Source organism: Oncorhynchus gorbuscha, linkage group LG19 (genome assembly GCF_021184085.1).
Source record: "Oncorhynchus gorbuscha isolate QuinsamMale2020 ecotype Even-year linkage group LG19, OgorEven_v1.0, whole genome shotgun sequence".
Taxonomy (NCBI): domain Eukaryota; kingdom Metazoa; phylum Chordata; class Actinopteri; order Salmoniformes; family Salmonidae; genus Oncorhynchus; species Oncorhynchus gorbuscha.
Genome location: NC_060191.1, coordinates 72,171,365 through 72,195,011, shown reverse-complemented (window position 1 = coordinate 72,195,011; position 23,647 = coordinate 72,171,365). Strand labels below are relative to the sequence as shown.

Genomic DNA, 23,647 nt, shown 5'->3' with positions numbered 1-23,647 from the left:
TTATCCTTAGTATGACCTTAAAACATCTCCACACTAAACATGCCAGTAATTTTCCGGTAATCAATAAAGTGTTGTTATCATGAAGCAATGTAGCACCTCCCTCACTGATGCCCAATGGTGCCCGTTCCCTGGTGGAGTGTGACACCGTATAAATATCCATTTCAGCACTGCCATCCATTAGTTGGGCACCTGTAATGCCAGCCTAGCATACTACAGAAGCCTAGCAGTGTCAGGAATGCTGTCCACACATAGGTGGCCAGAGCAGGGCTGGGCGATGCTACAGCTGGTTCTGGTGGCTGCTCTATCCAAGGCAGAGCCAGAGGGCTTGGTGATGTGCAGGCGGAGAGGAGGTCCAGAGTACCCACAGCTGGCCAAGGACGGAGACATCATTCTGGGAGGCATCTTCTCATTCCACAGCAGCTGGCAGAACAGAGAGCTGAACTACACACATAGCCCACCACCTCTGCAGTGCAGCAGGTAAACTACTGGCAGGAATAAAGTTGGCATAATATTGAAAATCAGGGAAAATACTATGGTAATTTTTAAGAACACCATACATATTAAGAAAACAGCTAATTCCTTATTTTTTTACTATGGTTATCAACAATTATCGGTTTCAATAATGTATCTCTAGAATAATTTCTTACAAAAATTTTTTTTTTAGAAAATATTGTGCATTTTTAGTTAGGGAACATTTGAACCCCAAACCCTGACATTAACAACTGTCGTGTTGGAACCAGTCTGAATTTCAGAGCGTTCCAGTTTACCCAGGCTATGCTGTTTGCCATAGAGGAGATCAACAACAGCTCATCCCTGTTGCCCGGTGTCTCTCTAGGCTATAAGATCTATGACTCATGTGGCTCCATAGCCAGAGGGGTGAGGGTGGCCCTGGCGCTGGCTAACGGGAACCAGGAGACAGCCACAGAGGGTTCAGGTTGCTCCAGACCAGCCCAGGTTCAGGCCATCATGGGGGAGGACTCCTCCTCACCCAGCATGGCCACTGCTACCGTCCTCGGTCCCTTCCATATCCCGATGGTAGGCAGAGGGCAGGGTTAGGAGTCACGAGGGTATCAGTGAATTAAGATGTTCTATACATTAACTCAAAACATGCTCATTGGTAGTCATTAAAAACTTTTTGAAAAATGCTTTCCCCCCTAAATAGTAGTATTTGGATGTGTTGTCTATTCTTATACTGTTGATAGATAGTTGTATGTCCTAATTGGTTGTCTATTGTGACTCCTGTACAATTTATTTCCTCAGATCAGCCACTTTGCCACATGTGGGTGTCTGAGTGATAAAGTCAAGTACCCCTCCTTCTTCAGAACCATCCCCAGTGACCGCTACCAGAGCAGAGCCCTGGCCCAGCTGGTCAAGCACTTTGGATGGACTTGGGTGGGCGCCATCCGAACCAACGACGACTATGGAAATAACGGCATGGCCACGTTCATTGAGACGGCAGAGCAGCTGGGGATCTGTCTGGAGTACTCTGTGGCCTTCTTCAGGACAGACCCTGAGGAGAAGCTGCAGAGGGTCATAGAGAGCATCAAGACGTCCAAATCCAAGGTCATTGTTGCCTTCCTCTCCTTCCTGGACCTAGACCTGCTGGTGAGGCAATTTGCCCTCCACAATCTGACAGGCTACCAGTGGGTGGGCTCCGAGGGATGGATCATTGACTCCTACATCGCCAGGGTGGATGCCCACCACGTCCTAAATGGAGCCATAGGCCTGTCCATCGCCAAAGCCCATGTCACAGGGCTGGGAGAGTTCATCCTGGACGTGAGGCCGCTTAACTCCGCCGGCATTGACAGCAGCATGTTCAGTGAGTTCTGGGAGGCTCTGTTTGACTGTCGCTTCAGGCAGGGTGAGAGCTCAGAGTCCGAGACGGGTCAGTCTCAGCGAGAGTGTACAGGCAGGGAGAATCTGTCTGGGTTGCAGAACATCTTCACTGATCTGTCTCTAATGGCTATCTTTAATAATGTCTATAAAGGTGTTCTGGCTGTGGCCCATGCCCTCCATAATGCTTGGGGCTGTGGGGAGACGTGTGGCAACAAGACACAGCCTGATCCACAGACAGTGAGTTGATAAGCACACATTAGGAAGTGTAACTCAGATTTTCATGTGTCAGACATTTCAGTTCTAACTACAAAAAAAAAGCATTCCTGCTATGTTAATATTATTACTGTTATTGTTATGTCTCCTTAGATTCTCGAGCACATAAAAAACGTGCGTTTCAAGACAAAGGAAGGGGAGGAGGTGTATTTCAACGAGAAAGGGGACGTTACTGCCAAGTATGACATCATCAACTGGCAGCCGAAAGAGGACGGCAGTGTGGAGTTTGTTACCGTGGGTCTTTACGATGCCTCCCTACCTGCAGACAGGCAACTCACCATCAACAACAGCTCCTTAGTGTGGACGCAGAATGCAAAGCTGGTGCGACTAATTGATTGTCAAATACACGCTATGTGTTGCAGGCTATCATTTTGTAACTGTACACAGAGTAGTGGATTGTGTCACCATGTTCTCTAATATAAAACACCACTGTTTTTTTTATTTTACAGGTGCCTGTGTCAGTGTGCAGTGACAGCTGTCCCCCAGGCACTCGTAAGGCTGTACAGAAAGGAAAGCCTGAATGCTGTTATGACTGTATCCAATGTGCAGAGGGAGAAATCAGCAATGACACAGGTAGTAACAATAAGTCAAACAGTGGTAAGAGAAGAAAAAAAACGACCTACACAGTTGTCCTGGAATGAAAAATAGTTTGTGTCTCGTCTTTATAAAACTAATTACATTCCTTTTATTTTATTTTTTTATAGATTCTGTCACCTGTGATCAATGTCATCCTGAGTTTTGGACCAATAAGAAGAGGGATATGTGTGAAAAGAAGGAAATAGAATTTCTCTCCTATGAAGAAATCATGGGAGTGTTGCTGACTGCTGTCTCCCTGCTAGGAACATGTTTGACGAGTATTGTGGCATTTATTTTCTTCAGATACAAGAAAACCCCCATCGTCAGGGCCAACAACTCTGAGCTGAGCTTCCTGCTGCTCTTCTCCTTGGCTCTGTGTTTTCTGTGTTCTCTTACTTTCATTGGCCGGCCCTCTGAGTGGTCCTGTATGCTGCGTCACACAGCGTTTGGGATCACCTTCGTCCTCTGCATCTCTTGTGTTCTGGGGAAAACCATAGTGGTGTTGATGGCCTTCAGGGCTACACTTCCAGCCAGTAATGTCATGAAATGGTTTGGTCCTCCACAGCAGAGATTGACTGTAGTGTCCTTCACGTTTGTCCAGGCTTTGATATGCACTCTGTGGTTGGTCCTGTCCCCTCCCTTCCCCATAAAAAACCTCACTACCTACAAGGAAAAGATCATTCTAGAGTGTGATGTGGGTTCAGCTATTGGTTTCTGGGCTGTGTTGGGTTATATAGGACTCCTGTCTCTCTTGTGCTTTGTGCTGGCTTTTCTGGCTCGGAAGCTGCCTGATAACTTCAACGAGGCCAAATTCATCACCTTCAGCATGCTCATATTCTGTGCAGTCTGGATCACTTTTATCCCAGCTTATGTCAGCTCTCCTGGGAAGTTCACTGTAGCTGTGGAGATCTTTGCCATTCTGTCCTCAAGCTTTGGGTTGCTTTTCTGTATATTTGCACCTAAATGTTATATAATTTTAATGAAACCAGAGAAAAACACTAAAAAGTTGATGATGGGAAAAATGTCAGCATGAATGCATATATTGTTTTGTTTTCTCATGATAATGTACTTAATTTTACATTTGAAGTATTTCAGGTTTGAATGTTTAAATGTTAAATGTTGAAAATAAACCATGTATAACTAGAAATGGAATTGGTTGATTTTTTGATTATGAACTAAGTCCAATTCAGCAGAATTTGTATTTATTGTCAGAGTATGGCTAAAATGTAGTGAAAGAGGTATATAACCTAAATACCATGCTAACCTTCTCAACAACCAGAGAGAGTACCATGCCACCTTCCCAACAACCAGAGAGAGTACCATGCCACCTTCCCAACAACCAGAGAGAGTACCATGCCACCTTCCCAACAACCAGAGAGAGCACCATGCCACGTTCCCAACAACCAGAGTACCATGCCACCTTCCCAACAACCAGAGTACCATGCCACCTTCCCAACAACCAGAGTACCATGCCACCTTCCCAACAACCAGAGTACCATGCCACCTTCCCAACAACCAGAGAGAGTACCATGCCACCTTCCCAACAACCAGAGAGAGTACCATGCCACCTTCCCAACAACCAGAGAGAGTACCATGCCACCTTCCCAACAACCACAGTACCATGCCACCTTCCCAACAACCAGAGTACCATGCCACCTTCCCAACAACCAGAGAGAGTACCATGCCACCTTCCCAACAACCAGAGAGAATACCATGCCACCTTCCCAACAACCAGAGAGAGTACCATGCCACCTTCCCAACAACCAGAGAGAATACCATGCCACCTTCCCAACAACCAGAGAGAGTACCATGCCACCTTCCCAACAACCAGAGTACCATGCCACCTTCCCAACAACCAGAGAGAGTACCATGCCACGTTCCCAACAACCAGAGAGAGTACCATGCCACCTTCCCAACAAACAGAGAGAGTACCATGTCACCTTCCCAACAACCAGAGAGAGTACCATGCCGCCCTCCCAACAACCAGAGAGAGTACCATGCCACCTTCCCAAAAACCAGAGAGAGTACCATGCTACCTTCCCAACAACCAGAGAGAGTACCATGCCACCTTCCAAACAACCAGAGAGAGTACCATGCCACCTTCCCAACAACCAGAGAGAGTACCATGCCACCTTCCCAACAACCAGAGTACCATGCCACCTTCCCAACAACCAGAGTACCATGCCACCTTCCCAACAACCAGAGAGAGTACCATGCCACCTTCCCAACAACCAGAGTACCATGCCACCTTTCCAACAACCAGAGTACCATGCCACCTTCCAAACAACCAGAGAGAATACCATGCCACCTTCCCAACAACCAGAGTACCATGCCACCTTTCCAACAACCAGAGTACCATGCCACCTTCCAAACAACCAGAGAGAATACCATGTCACCTTCCCAACAACCAGAGTACCATGCCACCTTTCCAACAACCAGAGTACCATGCCACCTTTCCAACAACCAGAGTACCATGCCACCTTCCCAACAACCAGAGAGAGTACCATGCCACCTTCGCAACAACCAGAGAGAGTACCATGCCACCTTCCCAACAACCAGAGAGAGTACCATGCCACCTTCCCAACAACCAGACTACCTTGCCACCTTCAAAACAACCAGAGAGAGTACCATGCCACCTTCGCAACAACCAGAGAGAGTACCATGCCACCTTCCCAACAACCAGAGAGAGTACCATGCCACCTTCCCAACAACCAGACTACCTTGCCACCTTCAAAACAACCAGAGAGAGTACCATGCCACCTTCCCAACAACCAGAGAGAGTACCATGCCACCTTCCCAACAACCAGAGAGAATACCATGCCACCTTCCCAACAACCAGAGAGAGTACCATGCCACCTTCCCAACAACCAGAGAGAATACCATGCCACCTTCCCAACAACCAGAGAGAGTACCATGCCACCTTCCCAACAACCAGAGTACCATGCCACCTTCCCAACAACCAGAGAGAGTACCATGCCACGTTCCCAACAACCAGAGAGAGTACCATGCCACCTTCCCAACAAACAGAGAGAGTACCATGTCACCTTCCCAACAACCAGAGAGAGTACCATGCCGCCCTCCCAACAACCAGAGAGAGTACCATGCCACCTTCCCAAAAACCAGAGAGAGTACCATGCTACCTTCCCAACAACCAGAGAGAGTACCATGCCACCTTCCAAACAACCAGAGAGAGTACCATGCCACCTTCCCAACAACCAGAGAGAGTACCATGCCACCTTCCCAACAACCAGAGTACCATGCCACCTTCCCAACAACCAGAGTACCATGCCACCTTCCCAACAACCAGAGAGAGTACCATGCCACCTTCCCAACAACCAGAGTACCATGCCACCTTTCCAACAACCAGAGTACCATGCCACCTTCCAAACAACCAGAGAGAATACCATGTCACCTTCCCAACAACCAGAGTACCATGCCACCTTTCCAACAACCAGAGTACCATGCCACCTTTCCAACAACCAGAGTACCATGCCACCTTCCCAACAACCAGAGAGAGTACCATGCCACCTTCGCAACAACCAGAGAGAGTACCATGCCACCTTCCCAACAACCAGAGAGAGTACCATGCCACCTTCCCAACAACCAGACTACCTTGCCACCTTCAAAACAACCAGAGAGAGTACCATGCCACCTTCCCAACAACCAGAGTACCAGGCCACCTTCCCAACAACCAGAGTACCATGCCACCTTCCCAACAACCAGAGAGAGTACCAGGCCACCTTCCCAACAACCAGAGAGAGTACCAGGCCACCTTCCCAACAACCAGAGTACCATGCCACCTTCAAAACAACCAGAGAGAGTACCATGCTACCTTCCCAACAACCGGAGAGAGTACCATGCCGCCTTCCCAACAACCAGAGAGAGTACCATGCCACCTTCCCAACAACCAGAGAGAGTACCATGCCACCTTCCCAACAACCAGAGTACCTTGCCACCTTCAAAACAACCAGAGAGAGTACCATGCCACCTTCCCACCAACCGGAGAGAGTACCATGCCACATTCCCAACAACCAAGAGAGAGTACCATGCCACCTTCTCAACAAACAAAGTACCATGAACATTCCCAACAACCAGAGAGAGTATCATGCCACCTTCCCAACAACCAGAGTACCATGCCACCTTCAAAACAACCAGAGAGAGTACCATGCCACCTTCCCAACAACCAGAGAGAGTACCATGCCACCCTCCCAACAACCAGAGAGAGTACCATGCCACCTTCTCAACAAACAAAGTACCATGAACATTCCCAACAACCAGAGAGAGTACCATGCCACCTTCCCAACAACCGGAGAGAGTACCATGTCACCTTCGAAACAACCAGAGAGAGTATCATGCCACCTTCCCAACACCAAGAGAGAGTACCATGTCACCTTCGAAACAACCAGAGAGAGTACCATGCCACCTTCCCAACAACCAGAGTACCATGCCACCTTCCCAACAACCAGAGAGAGTACCATGCCACCTTCCCAACAACCACAGTACCATGCCACCTTCCCAACAACCAGAGAGAGTACTATGCCACCTTCCCAACAACCAGAGAGAGTACCCTGCCACCTTCCCAACAACCAGAGAGAGTACCATGCCACCTTCCCAACAACCAGAAAGAGTACCATGCCACCTTCCCAACAACCAGAGAGAGTACCATGCCACCTTCCCAACAACCAGAGAGAGTACCATGCCACCTTCCCAACAACCGGAGAGAGTACCATGCCACCTTCCCAACAACTAGAGAGAGTACCATGCCACCTTCCCAACAACTAGAGAGAGTACCATGCCACCTTCCCAACAACCAGAAAGAGTACCATGCCACCTTCCCAACAACCAGAGAGAGTACCATGCCACCTTCCCAACAACCAGAGAGAGTACCATGCCACCTTCCCAACAACCAGAGAGAGTACCATGCCACCTTCCCAACAACCAGAGAGAGTGCCATGCCAAAACAAAAACAACATCCTGATCACAATGAGACAGCATCTCAACGTGTCTTTTATTCTTTGTTTGGTTGAGTGTCCCCTGGTCTCCTGAGACCTTCCTCCTCCAGGAGCCACACCAGGGATGGAGCCATAGCAGCTACCCCTGCTGCAGGGGCGGGGGGCCAGGGGCTATATATGGGGCTGAGGCCGGGAGCTGTAGAGTCTAAGAGCCCTGACTGCACTACAGAGCCAGGAGCCATGCCACAGCTGGAGCTGGTCCTGTCGGTGCTGCTGGTGGTGATGGGGGAGGGAGAGCCTGTGTGCAGGCTGCAGGGCAGGGCAGAGCTGCCAGACATGGCCAAGGACGGGGACCTTGTCATCGGAGGCATCTTCTCGTTCCGCACCGAACAAGATGGGGTCATAGACACATTTCAGACAATCCCTAAAATTCGTAGATGCATAAAGTAGGTATATTCATCATGTTTATTTGATTCAAACGTTGTTGTTTTTTGTTATTTGAAGTTTAACGTGTATGAAATCATTTCTAACTACACATTTTTTTTAGTTATAATTTCAGAGAATTCCAGTTTGCTCAAACAATGATCTTTGCAATTGAGGAGATCAACAGAAACTATGAAATTCTTCCAGGCATTAAGCTTGGATACAAAATCTACAATAACTGTGGCACTATGGATATACTGAGAGCTGCGATGGCTCTGGTGAACGGGCAGAAGAGCATAATCAATGACAACAACTGCAGTAAATCGGACACAGTCCAGGCCATCCTTGGGCATTCTGGATCAACACCTACTATCGGAATGGCACAGATGGTTGGGAGGTTTCAAATACCAGTGGTAAGATACAAAATGAACATAAATTGAACAACCTAAACTGCCTAGTAAATACAATGTCAGCTTGAACAAATTACTACTCCACATAGCTTTTAAATCAAATGCACAAGTATCTACAGTATAATCTATTCTGTGATAAGATGTGCTGTCATATTCAGAAGTTCTGTGATAAGATGTGCTGTCATTTTCAGAAGTGGTGTGATATTTTGTCACTAACGTCACAAACTGTCTTTTGTGACCCTCACTTAAAACAGATCAGCCACTTCGCCACCTGTGGGTGTCTGAGTAACAGAAAGGAGTTCCCTTCCTTCTTTAGAACCATCCCCAGTGACTTCTACCAGAGCAGAGCCTTGGCCCAACTGGTCAAGCACTTTGGCTGGAGCTGGGTGGGGGCTATAAGCAGTGATAATGACTACGGGAATAGAGGCCTAGCCACCTTCATGCTAGCTGCACAGGAGGAGGGAGTGTGTATAGAATACTCTGAGGCATTTGAGCAGACAGGTCCGCGCCATGAGATTCTCAGGATAGTGGAGATTATTAAACAGTCCAGTTCAAAGGTCATCATGGCCTTCATGACCCACAGGGAGATCAAGGTTCTGGTGAGTGAGCTCTACAGGCACAATATCACAGGACTACAGTGGATCGGCAGCGATGCGTGGATCACAGATCCTTCTCTCACTGCCATCGAGGGACACAGCGCCCTGCAAGGCGCCATAGGCTTCACGGTGACCAGGGCTCACATCCCTGGGCTGGGAGAGCATCTGAAGGACGTCCACCCTTCTCACTTCCCCGACAGCATGTTTCTCAGGGATTTCTGGGAGATTGTGTTCGACTGCTCACTCAATATGACTACAGAACCTAAGAGGAAGCCGTGCAACGGCTCTGAGAGTTTAAGAGACGTGCAGAACACGTTCACAGATGTGTCCGAGTTCACATTCAGTAATAACGTGTATAAGTCTGTCTACGCTGTAGCTCACGCCCTCCACAACCTGTTGACATGTGAGGAGAGCCGGGGACCCTTCTCTAACGGGAGCTGTGCTCAACCCACACGCATACAGCCCTGGCAGGTGAGCAGGAACCAGTCAAGAGAATTCACTAGTTTTCATTGTCACACGTTACGTATCATAAACAAATACACTGGTGAGAGATTATGCGTTTTTTTTTCTTCAACTTTTTTAGTAGCTGAACTATTTTTGTAATTTCTCCCCCCACCCAAAAAAACACAAAAGGTTTTGTATTACCTTCAAACAGTGAATTTCACAACAGAAGAGGGGGAGAGAGTGTTTTTCGACGGTAATGGAGACTCACCGGCTAGATACGAACTGGTTAACTTACAAATCACTAACCCAGGCACCATGGATGGAGTCACCGTCGGGACCTATGATGCCGCACTGCCAAAAGGCCACCAGTTCATGATGAATAACATCAGCGTCATATGGAGAGGACGTAGTGAAAAGGTGCGGCTCTTAGTCACTCAAACATCTCTCTCTGTATATATATATTCTACAGTGAATACAAAAACTATTTGTTTTCTTCATATTCTAGGTCAAAATACATTTTAGGATCTAAGTGTACACAAGTATATTAAAAACATGATTCTGTCATTACACTCCTTTTGATTGAGTTGTTGTGGTTGTTTTCGCTGTTTTCTGTGCATCAGGTGCCTGTGTCAGTGTGCAGTGAAAACGGTAACAGACCCTGTTGGAGTAAAACATGTAACATTTACAGTAATATGTATGCTCTCTGTCCCCTAAAGATACCTGTGTCAGTGTGCAGTGAGAGCTGTCCCCCAGGCACTCGTAAGGCTGTGCAGAAAGGAAAGCCCGTATGCTGTTTTGACTGTGTGCCATGTTCAGACGGAGAGATCAGCAACGCTACAGGTGATGAGCAAACACACAGCATTACGGCTCACTGAAACAGTCACTCAGAAATCGACACAGGTCCCAGAGGCACGTTCCTAAAAAAACAATTTTTTAAATGATGTCATATTTCAGACATCGATCTTAGTATGTAATTGCTTTACGATTGTAAAAGTGGACTGTTGTTTTTTTTTCCCATCTAACCTCAGATTCCATCGAATGTATGAGGTGTCAGTTGGAATACTGGTCCAACACGTACAGAGATTCCTGCCGTCCGAAAGAAGTTGAATTCTTATCTTATGAGGAAATCATGGGGACACTGCTGGCCTTGTTTTCATTGCTAGGGGTGTTTCTTACTGTGATGACATCATTCATTTTCTACTGTTACAGAGAGACCCCCATCGTCAGGGCCAACAACTCTGAGCTGAGCTTCCTGCTGCTCTTCTCCTTGACTCTGTGTTTTCTGTGTTCTCTTACTTTCATTGGCCGGCCCTCTGAATGGTCCTGTATGCTGCGTCACACAGCGTTTGGGATCACCTTCGTCCTCTGCATCTCTTGTGTTCTGGGGAAAACCATAGTGGTGTTGATGGCCTTCAGGGCTACACTTCCAGCCAGTAATGTCATGAAATGGTTTGGTCCTCCACAGCAGAGACTCAGTGTTCTGGCTTTCACTCTCATACAGGTCCTGATCTGTGCTCTTTGGTTAACAGTCTCCCCTCCTTTCCCCTACAAGAATATGAAAACATATCAGGAAAAGATCATTCTAGAGTGTGATGTGGGTTCAGCAATTGGTTTCTGGGCTGTGTTGGGTTATATAGGACTCCTGTCTCTCTTGTGCTTTGTGCTGGCTTTTCTGGCTCGGAAGCTGCCTGATAACTTCAACGAGGCCAAATTCATCACCTTCAGCATGCTCATATTCTGTGCAGTCTGGATCACCTTTATCCCAGCTTATGTCAGCTCTCCTGGGAAGTTCACTGTAGCTGTGGAAATCTTTGCTATTCTGGCCTCTAGTTTTGGTTTACTTTTCTGCATATTTGCTCCTAAATGTTTGATTATATTGCTGAGGCCAGAGCAAAACACCAAGAAACATATGATGGGGAAGACATCCAATGATATCCGTCATTAACATATTTGAGAAAATGTTGAGGCCTACTAATTGATATACTGTTTGTCAAATGTTCTGGAGTAAACTGTGAGGACAACAACTGCTGCATGTTTGAACCTTGTTAAAAGAATATAAGTCACTTACTGTGTAGTGTTTAGTGCTTTTAGTGTTGTGTGTATTTAAATAAATCACAATCAACAAAAACCTTTTGTGAAATAATAGATATTGAAACATGAACATTAGGACATTGTCAAAGATAGACAGGCTGTCTCCATAAGTTATTGTGTGCACAGACAGACAGACAGACAGACAGACAGACAGACAGACAGACAGACAGACAGACAGACAGACAGACAGACAGACAGACAGACAGACAGACAGACAGACAGACAGACAGACAGACAGACAGACAGACAGACAGACAGACAGACAGACAGACAGACAGACAGACAGACAGACAGACAGACAGACAGACAGACAGACAGACAGACAGACAGACAGACAGACAGACAGACAGACAGACAGACAGACAGACAGACAGACAGATAACCATCTGGTACAGACAAGCCGTCCCTTTGACACACACACGTACAGTGGGATGTGTCTCTCCAGGTACAGAGGAGCTGCTGCTAATGCCACAGAGCACAGTCCCGGGGGAGTAAACACCTCAAGGCCTCTAGCTCATCCTTTAACACAACAACAACAGTGGCAGCTTCCCATCCAAAGACACAGTATACTGTAATCTACAGATTCTGTCAAATAGTGACTACCTTTGCATGATTCGCTATTTCTTCTAAAGTAAATTGAAATGTATGTTTTGGTGTTTACATTTGATTTAAAACTGCACAGGATCAAGAATTTGAAAAAATGAAAAACAATGAAAAAGTCCTAATTCTTTTGGTTGGGGGCAATGATAATCCATTACGTTGTAATGTAACTGACCTCTGGTTAGTTGCAAGGTGCTTACAGGGTTAACAATAGTCTTCAATACATTTTTAAAACAAAAACAGAACACTATGATCCATTGCACTCCATTTTATAGTGCAACGTGCCTCTTTTTATATTTTTTGATGTATTTTTTTATTTAAACGTTTTTAAAGCGAAGTCATACTAAGACTAGGCTCTCTTTTACAGATGAGTCCTGCATAAATACATCAAACACACACAACATACAATATACAAAATTACAAAACACATTCAGAAAAGCAGACACATTCATTATTAACATAGAGGTCTCTGATCATGTCTCTGAATTGACCACGGGGCGGATCAGAACATCTCATTTCAGAGTGCACTGTAAGTTGTTCCACATAAATGATGCAAAAACCCAACTCTGTGGAGACCGAAGGGGCCTCCAGTGTAAATCGAATCCTGAGACCAGGTTAGTTCATTTGTAAGTCTAAATTGAATTAATGATGACAGATACATAGGACGTTTTGATTTATTGCATTAGTGCTTTGTAGATAAACACAAGAAAATGCTGCCCTCTCCTTACATACGAAGAGGCCTAAACCAGGGCAGGGTAATCTATTTGACCGAATCTCTTTAAACCTGCTCTTCAGCAATTATACTACAAAAAATACACTATACTATCACATGAACCATGTACCCAGATATCAGCCTGTCACTTTATCCCAACCATTGTAATACAAAGGGACCTACTGGGATAACTGGGGTTGGACAGGTGCCATTGAGAGTCCATGGTGGTGCCTCATCCTCTCCTGGTTGAGAGTCCATGGTGGTGCCTCATCCTCTCCTGGTTGAGAGTCCATGGTGGTGCCTCATCCTCTCCTGGTTGAGAGTCCATGGTGGTGCCTCATCCTCTCCTGGTTGAGAGTCCATGGTGGTGCCTCATCCCCTCCTGGTTGAGAGTCCATGGTGGTGCCTCATCCTCTCCTGGTTGAGAGTCCATGGTGGTGCCTCATCCTCTCCTGGTTGAGAGTCCATGGTGGTGCCTCATCCTCTCCTGGTTGAGAGTCCGTGGTGGTGCCTCATCCTCTCCTGGTTGAGAGTCCATGGTGGTGCCTCATCCTCTCCTGGTTGAGAGTCCATGGTGGTGCCTCATCCTCTCCTGGTTGCTGATAAAGCTCTTCAAAAAGGACAGTTGACCTTTGCAGACTGAAAACCTCAACAACCCCAGCTGGTGAAGAAAGGAGATCTAGTTATGGGTACACATTTATACCCTCAATGAGTCCAGTTTCATGTTGTTGTTTTTGTGTGTGTTTCTTTTGCAAATGGTTTCGGCAAGTAAAGGTCGATTGCATAAACCCCCTGATTTATTTTCTGTACATCTCACAGACTGCAGCCGCCACACATTTTTACATCTGTGAATTAGAACGGCTGTAACAGAGCTTTGGAGCACATCAAATAGCAGCAACGTGCCCGGATATGCATGTGTCACATATTTCCAGTGTTCCATTAGACTGTGGACACTACGGTACTACCTACGGTACCGTAGTTAGAGACATCTACAGCCTAAATCATGCAGGGCGCATGCGTCCTCACTGTGAGGACTTGGGTAGCCCGGCGCTGGCTGGCTCTCCTATGCTCTCTTAACACCCCTATGTCATGCTCTCGATACCTCAGAGACGTGTCACACCTCCTACATGCCAGGTTGAGGGGTGTGTGGGCAGGATGTGTACGGGGACAGGAGTAAGGGGCGGGAGCACCGACAGACAGGGCCTCGGTGGTAAGGCTCTGAGACAGATGCAGGGTTCAGAGAGTATAAAAAGAGGAGATGTGAGGAGTACGAACCACGGCGCCAGCCTTAACTCCAGACTGCATTACGGAGCCAGCCCTAGCTCCAGACTGCACTACGGAGACAGTCCTTGCTCCAGACTGCACTACGGAGCCAGCACTAGATCCAGACTGCACTACGGAGCCAGCACTAGATCCAGACTGCACTACAGATCCATCCCTAGCTCTAGACTGCACTAAAGCGCCAGCCCTATCATCAGACTGCACTACGGATCCATCCCTAGCTCTAGACTACACTACAGATCCATCCCTAGCTCTAGACTACACTACAGATCCATCCCTAGCTCTAGACTACACTACAGATCCATCCCTAGCTCTAGACTACACTACAGATCCATCCCTAGCTCTAGACTACACTACGGATCCATCCCTATCTCTAGACTACACTACAGATCCATCCCTAGCTCTAGACTACACTACGGATCCATCCCTATCTCTAGACTACACTACGGAGCCCGGAGCCGTTCTACTGCTGGAGCTGGTCCTGTTGGTGCTGCTGGTGGTGATGGGGGAGGGAGAGCCTGTGTGCAGGCTGCAGGGCAGGGCAGAGCTGCCAGACATGGCCAAGGACGGGGAACTCGTCGTCGGAGGCATCTTCACCTTCCAGACGGAGTACGACAGCAGGGTACCCAACTTCCAGAGTTTACCAGATCTACCAAGGTGTAAGAAGTGAGTATCCTGTTTCAGGTGACTAGAAAATTCTGAGTTTTATTGTTTTCAATATTATGAGTGATCTTTTAATCTACTGTACATCTGAGGTTTATTGCCTATATACCGCTCTATAAATGTGACCTTTATCTACGGCAAATCATTTAAAGTAAAATAAATGATTTCACTGTAGTCTGATAATACAGCAACAGAACGATGAATGCAAAAGCTACATGCTTTTCCCTCTAACATTTTCCTCTTTAGCATTTGCACTACTTACATATTGTAAATTTCACAATGGGAAGAGAGGCTTTTTTAACATTTTTACAGCAATGGAGATTCCCCAGCCAGATATGAACTTATACACTTACATAGTGCTACATCGGGACCATGGAAGTGGTTTCTAGCATTATCTGGGGAGGAGAGATATTGTCTCATATCTCTGGCTGGGGAGTCAGTATGCTATCCTGCATGATATTCAATAACACAACAATTACACTGAAGCTCAGCCACTCAGCCCCTGTTGGCATGTTTTTTAAATGTTATTTTACCTTTATTTAACTAGGCAAGTCAGTTAAGAACAAATTCTTATTTTCAATGACAGCCTAGGAACAGTGGGTTAACTGGTATAGGAACAGTGGGTTAACTGGTATAGGAACAGTGGGTTAACTGCCTGTTCAGCGGCAGAGCAACAGATGTGTCGCTGACCTTGTCGGCTCGGGGATTTGAACTTGCAACCTTTCGGTTACTAGTTCAACACTCTAACCACTAGGCTACCCTGCTGCCCCAGTAAAGTATTGAGACAAGTCAAGTAACACACACTCTACAGTGAACAAGCATTGATATGCACATGAGTGAACATGAATACACACACTCTCCTCGGACACTTATGTGAGTCTGTTTGTTTTCCTGAATCATTAACGTTGTGTTTTATTGTGGGCTTTTTCTCCAAACAGATTCAGCCGAGTGCATGAAGTGCCCAGTCCAGTACTGATCCAATGGGAGAGGGGATAGATTGAATTCCTGTCCTACTCTGAGGTCATGGGGGTCATTTTGTTTTTGGTATATTTGACTGGTTTGTTTAACTGTTATGATACAAACAATTTTATTCCAATTCAGAGAGACCCCATAGTCAGGGCCAACAACTCTGAGCTGAGCTTCCTGCTGCTCTTCTCCTTGACTCTGTGTTTTCTGTGTTCTCTTACTTTCATTGGCCGGCCCTCTGAATGGTCCTGTATGCTGCGTCACACAGCGTTTGGGATCACCTTCGTCCTCTGCATCTCTTGTGTTCTGGGGAAAACCATAGTGGTGTTGATGGCCTTCAGGGCTACACTTCCAGCCAGTAATGTCATGAAATGGTTTGGTCCCCCACAGCAGAGACTCAGTGTTCTGGCTTTCACGCTCATACAGGTCCTGATCTGTGCTCTTTGGTTAACAGTCTCCCCTCCTTTCCCCTACAAGAATATGAAAACCTACAAGGAAAAGATCATTCTAGAGTGTGATGTGGGTTCAGCTATTGGTTTCTGGGCTGTGTTGGGTTATATAGGACTCCTGTCTCTCTTGTGCTTTGTGCTGCCTTTTCTGTCTTAAAAGCTTCCTCATAACTTCAATGAGGCCAAATGCATCACCTTCAGCATGCTCATACTGTATTCAGCTCATGGCAGCTCTCCTGGGAAGTTCACTCCAGCTGTGGAGATCTGTGAGGAAAATGTCATGTTTGTGTTTTTCTAATAACCAATTTCTGTGTTCATGAAAGTGACTTGTTGAACGAATCCTCACTTTCAGTATCTGCAATTTGGCAGAATGCCCAGACCCTTGTTTTTGGGAATGAGAAATATCTCAGTTTCAGCTTGAACCAGTATTAGTCTGTCACATGCATGAACCAGTATTAGTCTGTCACATGCATGAACCAGTATTACTCTGTCACATGCATGAACCAGTATTAGTCTGTCACATGCATGAACCAGTATTACTCTGTCACATGCATGAACCAGTATTAGTCTGTCACATGCATGAACCAGAATTACTCTGTCACATGCATGAACCAGTATTACTCTGTCACATGCATGAACCAGTATTACTCTGTCACATGCATGAACCAGTATTAGTCTGTCACATGCATGAACCAGTATTACTCTGTCACATGCATGAACCAGTATTACTCTGTCACATGCATGAACCAGTATTAGTCTGTCACATGCATGAACCAGTATTACTCTGTCACATGCATGAACCAGTATTAGTCTGTCACATGCATGAACCAGTATTAGTCTGTCACATGCATGAACCAATATTACTCTGTCACATGCATGAACCAGTATTACTCTGTCACATGCATGAACCAGTATTACTCTGTCACATGCATGAACCAGTATTACTCTGTCACATGCATGAACCAGTATTACTCTGTCACATGCATGAACCAGTATTAGTCTGTCACATGCATGAACCAATATTACTCTGTCACATGCATGAACCAGTATTACTCTGTCACATGCATGAACCAGTATTACTCTGTCACATGCATGAACCAGTATTAGTCTGTCACATGCATGAACCAGTATTAGTCTGTCACATGCATGAACCAGTATTACTCTGTCACATGCATGAACCAGTATTAGTCTGTCACATGCATGAACCAGTATTGGTCGGTCACATGAATGAAGCAAACGCTAATGATGAATTAATTATGAATTATGAATCAGCTAAATCAAGCAAATATAAGAGAACTAACGGGACTGCCCCGGTAGAGCTCCTGATCAACATGTGTACTTGGTGCATTGAGTTTGTTGAAATCTCTCCAGAGTACTAATAATAAAGGATGATTCATTAAAGATTGTCTTTGAGTGTCCCTGTGTAGAATTTCCACAACAGATCTTTGCTATGCTAGCCTTTAGTTATGGAATGCTATTTTGTATCTTTCTTCAAAAAAGCCAGAGGAAAACACACACACACAAAAAACATTCTCATGGGGTAGAAGAGGTCATCTTTATGCAAAAACAATTCAATGTAAAATGTCATGTATTCTGATCATTTATTGTTGATTTAAAATGTACAATTGTCTGGGTACTGTATGTTTGCTGTTTTATTAGAATTCATGCCGTGACCCATCTGCCCCACATAATGCTTAAAAACAAACACCTTTCAATATATATCCAACAGTATAACGCATAGAGCAGCAGCCAAGTGCACCTGAGGAAAGATGTACAGTACTATATACTGACAATGCTGAAGGGTTGGCAAAGAAAACGGTCTACCCTCTAGTGGATTTAAGTTTGAAGTATAACTACATCTCATTCATTGCCATCTTTAAAGTCTACAGACATGCATAGCCTTGGCTGAATTTGATATATTCTCTCTGTGTCCAATAAAAAAAAATACACTTCTAATGCATATCTCACATATTCATCAAATTTGAAAGAAACTTATCCATAATCAATTACTTATAAAGATAGTTATTCATGAGATATATTTTGAAACAAATCTAATATATATATTTTTGGAATTCCCAATAAAACATGAAACGTTCTTAAATTAGATTAAAGCTAAAATCTTTAATTGCGACATCCTTTATTCGACTTAAAATGTAAAATAAATACATGATATACAGTGTTTAGCCATTGATTCATGAGGAATAATAATAATAACTTATAAATTCCTCATGAGCTTAGTTCAACTGTCGTACCCCATCAGAACCCAAAATATGAGCTTGTTTTATTCCAATTTTTGTAAACAAAGTAAACGTTAAACCAACACTGTATAGCATCATAGCATGGTTAAATAATACACTGCACAAAACAATAAAGGGATCACCAACATAACACATCCTAGATCTGAATGAGTGAAATATTCTTATTAAAAATCACACGAAAATTATCAATTTATCAACCCAATGTGGCAGATAGATGTCATAATACGGCAGATAGATGTCATAATGTGGTAGATAGATGTCATAATGTGGCAGATATATGTCATAATACAGCAGATATATGTCATAATGTGGTAGATAGATGTCATAATATGGTAGATAGATGTCATAATGTGGCAGATATATGTCATAATACAGCAGATATATGTCATAATGTGGTAGATAGATGTCATCATATGGCAGATAGATGTCATAATATGATAGATAGATGTCATAATGTGGCAGATAGTAGATGTCATAATGTGGCAGATAGATGTCATAATATGGCAGATAGATGTCATAATATGATAGATATATGTCATAATACAGCAGATAGATGTCATAATGTGGCAGATAGATGTCATAATGTGGCAGATAGATGTCATAATGTGGCAGATAGATGTCATAATGTGGTAGATAGATGTCATAATGTGGCAGATAGATGTCATAATATGGCAGATAGAAGTCATTATGTGGCAAATAGATGTCATAGTACAGCAGATAGATGTCATAATACAGCAGATAGATGTCATAATATGGCAGATAGATGTCATAATATGGCAGATAGATGTCATAATACAGCAGATATATGTCATAATATGGCAGATAGATATCATAATACTGCAGATATATGTCATAATATGGCAGATAGATGTCATAATATGGCAGATAGATGTCATAATATGGTAGATAGATGTCATAAAATGGCAGATAGATGTCATAATGTGGCAGATAGATGTCATAATATGGCAGATAGGTGTCATAATGTGGCAGATAGATGTCATAATATGGCAGATAGATGTCATAATGTGGCAGATAGATGTCATAATATGGCAGATAGATGTCATAATGTGGCAGATAGATGTCATAATGTGGCAGATAGATGTCATAATGTGGTAGATAGATGTCATTATGTGGTAGATAGATGTCATAATATGATAGATGTCATAATGTGGTAGATAGATGTCATAATGTGGTAGATAGATGTCATAATGTGGCAGATAGATGTCATAATACAGCAGATAGATGTCATAATGTGGTAGATAGATGTCATAATATGGTAGATAGATGTCATAATGTGGCAGATATATGTCATAATACAGCAGATATATGTCATAATGTGGTAGATAGATGTCATAATATGGTAGATAGATGTCATAATGTGGCAGATATATGTCATAATACAGCAGATATATGTCATAATGTGGTAGATAGATGTCATCATATGGCAGATAGATGTCATAATGTGGCAGATAGATGTCATCATGTGGTAGATGTCATATTATGGTAGATAGCTGTCATATTATGGCAGATAGATGTCATAATACAGCAGATAGATGTCATAATATGGCAGATAGATGTCATAATACAGCAGATATATGTCATAATATGGCAGATAGATGTCATAATGTGGTAGATAGATGTCATAATGTGGCAGATAGATGTCATAATACAGCAGATATATGTCATAATACAGCAGATATATGTCATAATGTGGTAGATATATGTCATAATACAGCAGATAGATGTCATAATATGATAGATGTCATAATGTGGCAGATAGATGTCATAATGTGGCAGATAGATGTCATCATGTGGTAGATGTCATATTATGGTAGATAGCTGTCATATTATGGCAGATAGATGTCATAATGTGGCAGATAGATGTCATAATGTGGCAGATAGATGTCATAATGTGGTAGATAGATGTCATTATGTGGTAGATAGATGTCATAATGTGGTAGATAGATGTCATAATGTGGCAGATAGATGTCATAATACAGCAGATAGATGTCATAATACAGCAGATAGATGTCATAATGTGGTAGATAGATGTCATAATATGGTAGATAGATGTCATATTATGGCAGATGGATGTCATAATGTGGCAGATAGATGTCATAATACGGCAGATAGATGTCATAATACAGCAGATAGATGTCATAATATGGCAGATATATGTCATAATGTGGCAGATAGATGTCATAATATGGCAGATAGATGTCATAATGTGGTAGATAGATGTCATAATGTGGCAGATATATGTCATAATACAGCAGATATATGTCATAATGTGGTAGATAGATGTCATAATATGGTAGATAGATGTCATAATGTGGCAGATATATGTCATAATACAGCAGATATATGTCATAATGTGGTAGATAGATGTCATCATATGGCAGATAGATGTCATAATGTGGCAGGTAGATGTCATTATGTGGTAGATAGATGTCATAATACAGCAGATAGATGTCATAATATGATAGATAGATGTCATTATGTGGTAGATAGATGTCATAATATGATAGATATATGTCATAATGTGGTAGATATATGTCATAATACAGCAGATAGATGTCATAATATGATAGATGTCATAATGTGGCAGATAGATGTCATAATGTGGCAGATAGATGTCATCATGTGGTAGATGTCATATTATGGTAGATAGCTGTCATATTATGGCAGATAGATGTCATAATACAGCAGATAGATGTCATAATATGGCAGATAGATGTCATAATACAGCAGATATATGTCATAATATGGCAGATAGATGTCATAATGTGGTAGATAGATGTCATAATGTGGCAGATAGATGTCATAATACAGCAGATATATGTCATAATACAGCAGATATATGTCATAATGTGGTAGATAGATGTCATAATGTGGCAGATAGATGTCATAATATGGCAGATAGATGTCATAATACAGCAGATAGATGTCATAATATGGCAGATAGATGTCATAATACGGCAGATAGATGTCATAATACAGCAGATAGATGTCATAATATGGCAGATATATGTCATAATATGGCAGATATATGTCATAATGTGGCAGATAGATGTCATAATATGGCAGATAGATGTCATAATGTGGTAGATAGATGTCATAATGTGGCAGATATATGTCATAATACAGCAGATATATGTCATAATGTGGTAGATAGATGTCATAATATGGTAGATAGATGTCATAATGTGGCAGATATATGTCATAATACAGCAGATATATGTCATCATGTGGTAGATAGATGTCATCATATGGCAGATAGATGTCATAATGTGGCAGGTAGATGTCATTATGTGGTAGATAGATGTCATAATACAGCAGATAGATGTCATAATATGATAGATAGATGTCATTATGTGGTAGATAGATGTCATAATATGATATATAGATGTCATAATGTGGTAGATATATGTCATAATACAGCAGATAGATGTCATAATATGATAGATGTCATAATGTGGCAGATAGATGTCATAATGTGGCAGATAGATGTCATCATGTGGTAGATGTCATAATATGGCAGATAGATGTCATAATATGGCAGATAGATGTCATAATACAGCATATAGATGTCATAATACAGCAGATAGATGTCATAATATGGCAGATAGATGTCATAATATGGCAGATAGATGTCATAATGTGGCAGATAGATGTCATAATGTGGCAGATAGATGTCATAATGTGGCAGATAGATGTCATGTGGTAGATGTCATATTATGGTAGATAGATGTCATATTATGGCAGATAGATTTCATAATACAGCAGATAGATGTCATAATATGGCAGATAGATGTCATAATATGGCAGATAGATGTCATAATGTGGCAGATAGATGTCATAATATGGCAGATAGATGTCATAATGTGGCAGATAGATGTCATAATGTGGCAGATAGATGTCATAATATGGCAGATAGAAGTCATTATGTGGTAGATAGATGTCATAATACAGCAGATAGATGTCATAATATGATAGATAGATGTCATAATGTGGCAGATAGATGTCATATTATGGCAGATAGATGTCATAATATGGCAGATAGATGTCATAATATGATAGATAGATGTCATAATGTGGTAGATAGATGTCATAATGTGGCAGATAGATGTCATAATGTGGTAGATAGATGTCATAATATGGCAGATAGATGTCATAATGTGGTAGATAGATGTCATAATACAGCAGATAGATGTCATAATGTGGTAGATAGATGTCATAATACAGCAGATAGATGTCATAATATGGTAGATAGATGTCATAATACAGCAGATAGATGTCATAATGTGGTAGATAGAGGTCATAATGTGGCAGATAGATGTCATAATGTGGTAGATAGATGTCATAATACAGCAGATAGATGTCATAATATGGCAGATAGATGTCATAATATGATAGATAGATGTCATAATGTGGTAGATAGATGTCATAATGTGGCAGATAGATGTCATAATGTGGTAGATAGATGTCATAATATGGCAGATAGATGTCATAATACTCTATATAGATGTCATAATGTGGTAGATAGATGTCATAATACGGTAGATAGATGTCATAATATGGTAGATAGATGTCATAATGTGGCAGATATATGTCATAATACAGCAGATATATGTCATAATGTGGTAGATAGATGTCATCATATGGCAGATAGATGTCATAATGTGGCAGGTAGATGTCATTATGTGGTAGATAGATGTCATAATGTGGTAGATAGATGTCATAATGTGGTAGATAGATGTCATAATGTGGCAGATAGATGTCATAATACAGCAGATAGATGTCATAATGTGGTAGATAGATGTCATAATATGGTAGATAGATGTCATATTATGGCAGATGGATGTCATAATGTGGCAGATAGATGTCATAATACGGCAGATAGATGTCATAATGTGGTAGATAGATGTCATAATGTGGCAGATATATGTCATAATACAGCAGATATATGTCATAATGTGGTAGATAGATGTCATAATATGGTAGATAGATGTCATAATGTGGCAGATATATGTCATAATACAGCAGATATATGTCATAATGTGGTAGATAGATGTCATCATATGGCAGATAGATGTCATAATATGATAGATAGATGT

The 23,647-nt window shown here is 42.9% G+C and overlaps 1 protein-coding gene and 1 pseudogene across 1 annotated transcript; both read left to right on the top strand.

Moving 5' to 3' along the window:
* The first annotated feature begins 218 nt into the window (after window positions 1-218).
* LOC124004964 lies at window positions 219-11,455 on the top strand. The gene is given in 12 exon segments (XM_046313767.1): window positions 219-477; window positions 741-1,035; window positions 1,261-2,133; window positions 2,203-2,430; window positions 2,559-2,682; window positions 2,814-3,708; window positions 7,748-8,083; window positions 8,185-8,473; window positions 8,725-9,537; window positions 9,700-9,927; window positions 10,227-10,350; window positions 10,539-11,455. Coding segments are annotated over 12 exon segments (5,364 nt in total). The 5' UTR covers window positions 219-235.
* Window positions 11,456-14,068: 2,613 nt separating this feature from the next.
* LOC124004963 lies at window positions 14,069-18,546 on the top strand (annotated as a pseudogene).
* Window positions 18,547-23,647: the final 5,101 nt, after the last annotated feature.